Source organism: Papilio polytes, unplaced genomic scaffold, assembly GCF_000836215.1.
Source record: "Papilio polytes unplaced genomic scaffold, Ppol_1.0 DF824303.1, whole genome shotgun sequence".
NCBI lineage: Eukaryota > Metazoa > Arthropoda > Insecta > Lepidoptera > Papilionidae > Papilio > Papilio polytes.
Window position 1 is genome coordinate 503,393 of NW_013524901.1, and position 7,876 is coordinate 511,268.

General features: G+C 35.6%; 1 protein-coding gene across 2 annotated transcripts in view; it reads left to right on the top strand.

The window, feature by feature from the left end:
- The window catches only part of LOC106102308 (netrin receptor UNC5B-like), a 13,469-nt gene extending 6,052 nt beyond the window's left edge, over window positions 1–7,417 (top strand). The window contains exons 3-10 of one of the 2 annotated variants that reach the window (XM_013281743.1): window positions 2,687–2,865; window positions 3,341–3,419; window positions 4,061–4,222; window positions 4,340–4,480; window positions 4,792–4,926; window positions 5,043–5,163; window positions 6,418–6,533; window positions 6,631–7,417. In XM_013281743.1, the coding sequence (XP_013137197.1) occupies window positions 2,687–2,865; window positions 3,341–3,419; window positions 4,061–4,222; window positions 4,340–4,480; window positions 4,792–4,926; window positions 5,043–5,163; window positions 6,418–6,533; window positions 6,631–6,797 (1,100 nt within the window). In that variant the 3' untranslated portion in view covers window positions 6,798–7,417. Of the gene's footprint in view, window positions 1–2,686; window positions 2,866–3,340; window positions 3,420–4,060; window positions 4,223–4,339; window positions 4,481–4,791; window positions 4,927–5,033; window positions 5,164–6,417; window positions 6,534–6,630 lie in introns of both variants that reach the window. The other variant, XM_013281735.1, reaches the window with a different exon arrangement.
- The last annotated feature ends 459 nt before the right edge of the window (window positions 7,418–7,876 follow it).

Here is a 7,876-nt window from a genome sequence, read left to right on the forward strand (position 1 = left end):
CCGAACACGAGTAATAGCGTTGAAAGTTGGGTGTAGATTTCGAGCGATATTTTGATGAAAAAAGTGGTTATTGTGCGACAACCTTAATAGGTAGATATATGCTATCGCGGACTTTTATTATTAGATTTATACTTAGATTTATACTTTAGACTTTTATATTTAGATTTATTTAGCAAATTTAATGGGCTACAATTCTTCCATACATCATTTTTATGTAAGTCTTATAGTTTAGGCTACGTAAGCAAAGAAAGCAAAAATGACCCGAAATTTCGTCGCGCGATTTTGAGCTAAACTATTTAACTACGTCGTAGTCTTAGACTCCAAAAATTAAACAAAAAAATGGGACCCACCTGCAAGCATTACCTTTCGGATAAAAAAAGAATTATCCAAATCGGTCCACTAGCGGCGGAGTTATGCCGTAACACACATAAAAAAATAAAATAAAAAAAAATATATACCGACGAATTGAATACCTCCTTCTTTTGGGAAGTCGGTCAAAAAGGTACAACTCCAATGAATTACTTTTTAAGAGCGCGCTTACCTTTGACAAAACTATGTTTAGTCTCGCTTTGATTCCTATGTGTTTATGGTGCACGAAACAACCGACAATCGCACAATAGATGTGCGATAATTTAGTCAAACGTGTACGTCTGTGCGTTACATTTAGAGAAATGTAAATTTATATTAAGTACAGAAGTGATTTTGAAGTTAACATAATATATTACTGTGTTCCTGTGAAAAACTTATATCAAAGTTTGTTGATGAAAAAATCGTACATGTTTCTCACATTAAGATTGTGTAAGAAATGCGAATAAATGAAGCACAACAATAATGAACGTGAGAATGAGCATACAACGGGTTTCCATCTTTAAATTAATTTCTCATGAATACTGGCCGGTTTTATTGATTTAATTTATAAAAGCGTTTCATGTATCACAATGCGTGTTTTTTATGTAAACGGAAACGAGTACGTGCAACCGGTGAATGACTACATAACTTGAGTTTCCGTTTATGTTTATTAAGTTATTAGCTTTATCCCGCGACTCCGCTTGGAAATAAACATAAACAAAAGTGGCCTATGTGTTCTCCCACACTTTGCTATACATCTATGCCAAATTTCAAGAAACAATCTGCATAAAAACATACATCCAATCTAACTTTCGCGTTTTTAATTTTAGTATGAAGTATGATTAGTAAGATAGTTTTATTATTTTTTATAGATTTTTACACACCTTAATTGAATTTTATACATTTTTTTAAACGTTATAATTATTCCATGTGTCTCTATAAGCATATATCTTTATTTAGCTCGATATGTATGGGGTTTGGAAACAATTAAGCAAGTCCCATTGTCTACAAATAGATGCCCCACGCTTTAGGGAGGCCGTCAATGTCTGTATAGTACAGTCGCGACGAAAAATGTTCTAATTAACTCACAGCATAAGATACGTAGCAATTATTTATCCCCCTCAAGACAGTTCCTTGAAATTTATTAGAAAGCGTTTACTAAACATTAATAATGTTTGTTTTTGGTATACTTTAAGAATCGTTTAAAATTTTTCTTTAGTCATTTATTGTATATACAATTGTATATACAAATGTAACGTAACATGGAGAATTTTTACTTTACTATTTTGTTATTCTTAAATTAGGTTGTATTATCAAATAAAAATTTAATTAGAAGATAAAAGAATCAACCTAAAACGTTTTAAATGTTAAAAAGATTAAAAAAAGGCTTAAAAACCAAGTAAATCGTAAAATTTAACGCGAACAGATAAGAGCGGGTATAGCTTCGCGTCGGTGTCCTCAACCTTTTCTTGAGTGAGCGTTTTAAAAAAGGAGAAATGTAATAATTTTTAACGAGTTGTTTTTTACTCTATCATCCCGCGTCTTCGGAGGGGTCGGTATGAAACGGAACCATTAAATAGAGGAAACATTATTTCCGCTCGTTAAGTCGAGCACTTTGCCATTTGATAAATGCTCACTAGCTTTTATTTTGGATGTTTCGGGGCGACGTCGCGGAGTCGCGTCGCGCGACTTAAATGGGTCGTCTCGATCGTCACTCAATTTTAATCGACTTTTTCGTATAGCTTTTTTTCATTGATATTAAGATGAGATATACCACAACTAGATACGATCATCAGTAGGTTTTCTTGTTATTTTAGGGTTTTAGGAATGTATATTAATTAAAGTACTAAAAAAGGGATCTTTGGATACATTTATTTTTCAGATGGATTGTAATTAGCTACTTTAATATTAGTAGTTAGTTTTTTAATATGAAAAGTTTTAAATAAAATGTTTAATACCCCTCTTCATTAGCATTAAGTTAATGAGTTGCCGTGTAATTTTATACGTATGCAATTATGTTAACTTACATTGCGTTGAAGGTTTTCTCTTTGCGCTTATGCGTTTTTATAGATTTTACTTAGTAGCAATGAAAATTATGGTTATTACACAATGTTTATGAACTACTTTTTTATGATACAATGTAAATAATTTATTTAAAATTTTAAGTGAGCGAAATTTACATTAAGGAAGCCTCCTTAGTGTTTTAAAATCTCTTGATTTGTCAGAAAATTCTGTATTAAGGCCTTGTTATTCGTGTTTTCGATAAATATGAACTATTTGTTCTATCAATCTCTTCAGCATTTTACACAAGTAATGAATTACGAACTTTATTGCTCAGATATAAAGAAGCAATTCGCGCAACAGCCGCAGTCTGCGACCGTGGAGGCAGGACGGCAAGTGATGTTTCGTTGCGGGCCGCCGCCAGCTGCGCCGCCTGCTACCATCAAGTGGACCAGGAATGGTGTCACCATAGAAGCTACGGACGAGACATTAGTACTTCCTAAAGTCGGCTTACAAGTAAGCAATCTGAACTATTGTTCAATGACGTTAAATGTTCTACTTTAGAATATAATTACAATGAGAATCTACATTAAGGGTCTCTGTTTTTAATGAATCTGAATGCAGTATAAGTGTCGTAGTTGTACATTTTTTACTACTACTTTAAAAAAATTATGATTTATTTAAAACTAGCTTTCGCCCGCGGCTCCATCCGCGTGTAATTAAGACACAAAAGTCATATGTGTTCTTCCAGACTATCCTCTACATCTATACCAAATTTCATCGAAATTCACTGAGCTGTTTAGGCTACAAACTCTAACAAATATCCTTCCATCTAAACTTTGGTATTTAAAATATTAGTATTTATGACGGGACAGCATATCATAATATACAATTTCAAATAAGACCTGATTTCGTACGAGTACCGTAGTTAGTGTTATCTAGGAACGCGTGATTTTAAAGAGCAAAACTTGAAATATTTTTTATTGTATAGGATATAGCCAACTACAGCTGTATAGCGGAGAATATCGCGGGGCGTCGCGAGTCGGAGGTGGCAGTACTGGCCGTGTACGGTACGTATATATGTATAAGTACAGTGGGAATCTGGCGGTGTTCCATTTTAGAAGCTATCGTTTGAACATTTTAAAACGAGACGCGAAAACAACCAATACAACGCTTATAAATGTATCGGAAAATATCGGTAAGGGATACATAGATAATTTCTTTTTGTTATTATACTTTCGATTGCACTCACTGCTATCTAATTAATTTATAGGAAGAGGCGAAGTTTGTCTAGTTGCAGTGAAGGAAGTAATTATTTCTAAAGTGGAACACCGCAGACTTCCGCGAGTGTACATTGTACATACGTCCTGCATTCGCGTTGATTTACACTCCGCAGCGCTCGCGTGTCTGTCTGTTTGTGCCGCAATGTTCCTGTCGCTGTCCACCACTGATAAAATATTATTTAATCCTTACATCGCATGCTTTGTTATAAGGATTTGTGTTTTATAAAACGATCAGAACGAGGCAACTTTCAAATTATAGAAATATTTTCGTGATTTTTTTGTTAAAGCCTAAATAGGTGATTAAAAGATAATAAAAGAGATAATTACCGAGTAGACATTAATAACATCGATTTACTAAACATACCTATCTCTACTCTACAATTCTGCGGTATACTTGAGTTGTATTTAGCATAAAGACATTTGTATAGTAAACGGTGGGTGGTCGGAGTGGTCGGCGTGGTCTCCATGCCGGTGTGGGTCGGGCCGGCGTCGCAGCCGCACGTGCAGCGAGCCCGCGCCAGCCAACGGCGGTGCACACTGCCGCGGACAGGCTTCACAGGGGGATGAAGATTGTTCTAGATGTCAATCCAGTAAGAACTGTTAACGTCCGTCATGTAAAATGTCAACGGGTCTTAGGGTGGACTTAATCCCCTCCGTAGAGGTAAGATGAATGTTTCTGTAAGATCTAAACGTATAAATATCGTTAGACAGTTGGTCAGCTTGGGGCGCGTGGTCGGCATGCAGCGCGGAGTGCTCGAGGTGGAGGCGGCGGCAATGCGCCGGCAGCTGCGCCGGGCCCGCCGCGCAGCACGCCGCCTGCCGCGACGGGCTTTGCGCTGCGGCCATGCGTTAGTCTCATCCACTACCCTTACCTTACAAAACAAAAGACTTACTAGAAAAAATAAACAATTTAACAGTGGTGTAGCCCGTTTTAACATCTTCGCACATAAGGGTTGGCTCGCGTGGTGCAATATCACGACCACACAGAAGACAGACGTGAAATGGGAGCAATTCCGCGTTGCCACGTTGCATGCACGCGTTGCAAATTCGTTTGCCACCTTATAATATAAAAAAGCAAGTATACAATTTTCTCCAAAGACAGACAACGCTGTAGTTACATAAATGTAAGATTAAATTCAATTCAAATCTCGAACTGTAGGTATATACAAGAACAACGTGACGCTGTATGTGGGCATCGGGATAACAGTGGCGATGTTGGCGGCGGGCGCGGCCGTGCTGTATGTGTGGTGCAGATACCGCGCCGCCAGGCCCGGCTACACCGCTGCGAGGACAGGTATACTGCCGAAAGTAGACTTTATAAATAACCCATACTTTGAGAAGCCAACGTTTTAAAGTATAGAACCGATTTAACTATTTGATACGTTATAACATTGACGATAGTGCACCCAGGTGTGCCCAAGTATAGCGGCCGGGACAAGAGCAACGCCGCACCGGATTTAACGAGGACGTGCAATGAGTATTGGATGCAGAGGCCAGACAACCACTACGACATGCCGCAGCTTAGAGACAGGTCAGTAATTATAGAGATTATACCTCACAATCACGAATACGCCTTTAAGGAAATAGCTTCTCCTTTGGAGGTAAGTATGCAGTTCCCGATAAGTAATTTTAGATGAGGCGTTGCAGGTTTGCCCCCACTTCTATAAGAAAAAAGCATACTATCATGTGTTACGTGGTAACGAGTGTAATTTATCGATCGTTTTTTTTTTATTTTAATGCCATATTTTCTAATATAAAACTAAGGGTATTGTTTAAGTTCTCCATAGAACCATTAGAGGCAATTGTAACTGAGCATGTTCTAATTAGTCGACAAAATAACGATTATTCTAGAACAAGTGAAAATAATTTTCTGCGCAGCGAGAATGGATATTGCGGCAACTACGACCTACTTGCGATATTGTTATGAATGTAGGTTTTTTATATTAAAAATTTAAAGTCCATTTTAAAGTAAGAACTCGATCGTTTTATTCTGCTTCAGTGAATGTAGAGAAATATTCTTTGAGAATGAAATAACCACGATATTATAGTTATGGTAATTGAGAAGTAGAAAAATGTAAATCATTAATAATTCAATTCCTTTTTTTAATCAATAAATTGAAAAATCCTGGTTTAAGCTTGCCTGGAACGGAACAGTTAAATTAAAATTTTCTTTTTGAAGTCAACATGTCCATGTTTGAAGTTGGACATCTGACATAACTGGCTATTAATATAGTCTGTGATGTGACACGTTGTTTGCTTGTCTATGCTCAACTTCGACCGTGATGTTTATTAGCAAGCGTTTCCGTTTCGTTCAGTTTTTCTTGTACCGGGAAGTTGTAGTGTCGTGGTAACATAGTAAAGTCGGCTATTTTTATTCAGAAAGTTTTCTTAATAAAATAATCTTATTATTGGAAATTTGTTCTTAGAATTAATGCCACATAAGATTGGTATCAATAAACTTCTCTCGCGACTTCATCGGCGCAAAATTAAAAAAAAAAAAAACAATAGTAAGTAGGCTGTGTTTTCTTCCAGACTATTTTCGAGATCTATGCCAAACTTCATCGAGGCCTGTACAGGAGTTTAGGCTACAAACTCTAACAAATATTCATTCATCTATCCGTCTGTACTTTTGCATTTATAATTTAGTAAGCTTTGACAAAGAATTTTAAACAATAGCATTATTTTCTAGTTCATTAACTTAGAGGATATTGGTCTTTACGTTACTTATTCTTTGATAATGAACTATTTTCATCACGACATTAAAGGATTTATTCATATTTGTTAGCTACGCGTCTCCATTCGGCCACCGCAGCCGACAGCAGTCGTCAGTCGGCAGTAACCATTACGAGATGAAGCCTTACAGCCCCTCTGGTGACTCCGCATCCAGTTGCTATACCAACTGTGAGTATAATACAAATAACACAATCTAAATCGAATATCATAAAACAAAAAACTATCTTAATTTCTAGAATTTTCTTCATAGTAATTCCTTTTCCAGCGCGGACTATGACGTCACGCTCCAGTGAGTGTTCCTCCTCTCAGCTCGCGGAGCTCGTGACGTCATCGCCGACCTCCCACTCCAAAGTGGACGTCGCGGTCACCCTGCCCACCAGCTCGCTCGATACCAGTTATAGAGATAAGATATGCCTAACTATTGTAAAGTAATCGTTTTAAATTATGTGTTTTAATTCTACACTCAGACGATGATTGTTTAAGTAACAATTTATTCACCCTGAGTGGTAATTAAGTTACTTTTGGCATTTATTTGTGTTTAAGCGCGCTCAAATATTTGACTAAACTACCGCGATTGTCGATTGTTTCGCAGCTAATTCAACTGTTTAGTTGCACAGCTAAAAATCGTGAGTGCGCACCACCATAGAAGCTCATAGCAATCACAACGCGACTAAACAGTTGTGCGACAGTTTAGTCAAAGGTGCGCGGGCGCTATAATTGGTGTAATATTTGTCTTGTATTGTGTTATACTTCAATTGTTTTTGTATTTTTGATAGGAAATTGAGAGTAACGAAGAAAAAAAATGCAATAAAATCATAACATTCATCCGCTTCAAATTGCACGTCTATTTTTAAATGTGTATTAAAAAATAAATGTTTTTTAAACTGTGTCACGTTTACGTTTTAAAATCATCCGCACGGCGCTATTGAAAAGGTCTGAATGATTACGTTCGAATTTATGCATTTTATAAAAGAAATTCTTTGCATTTATTTATTTTAAAAAATATTGTAAAGTGAAAATAATTAAACGGTTTTTACCACAAAATTGTCTACTTTAACAAATCTAATATTAATTATTATTTATTTATTTAAATAATTTAAAAAATACTGCTGTTCCGGGTGTTTTCATATTTAATTTTTAATTATATTTTAAATTTAACAATATTAATTGTAAATATAAATATTACAATATTTGCTTATTTAAAGTCTGTTATATGAAAAAAATCTCACTTTACATTCTGTTAAAGACTGAATATAATTCATAACATGTATTAAATGAAACATACGCATTTATTAAACTGCCAATGTATGAGTATTTGATATTATGTAAATGTTAAAAAAACGTAGTGTTTGTAAATAAATATTGTAATTAAAACTGTGATATTTTATTAAACAATAAATATAAAAGTGAGTTTTATTTTAAAAGACATTTTAAGATCATGATTGTTCAAATAATTTCGCCGCTACCCGAGATACTGAGTAGTTACTGATACTAGAGGATAGGAAAATAAA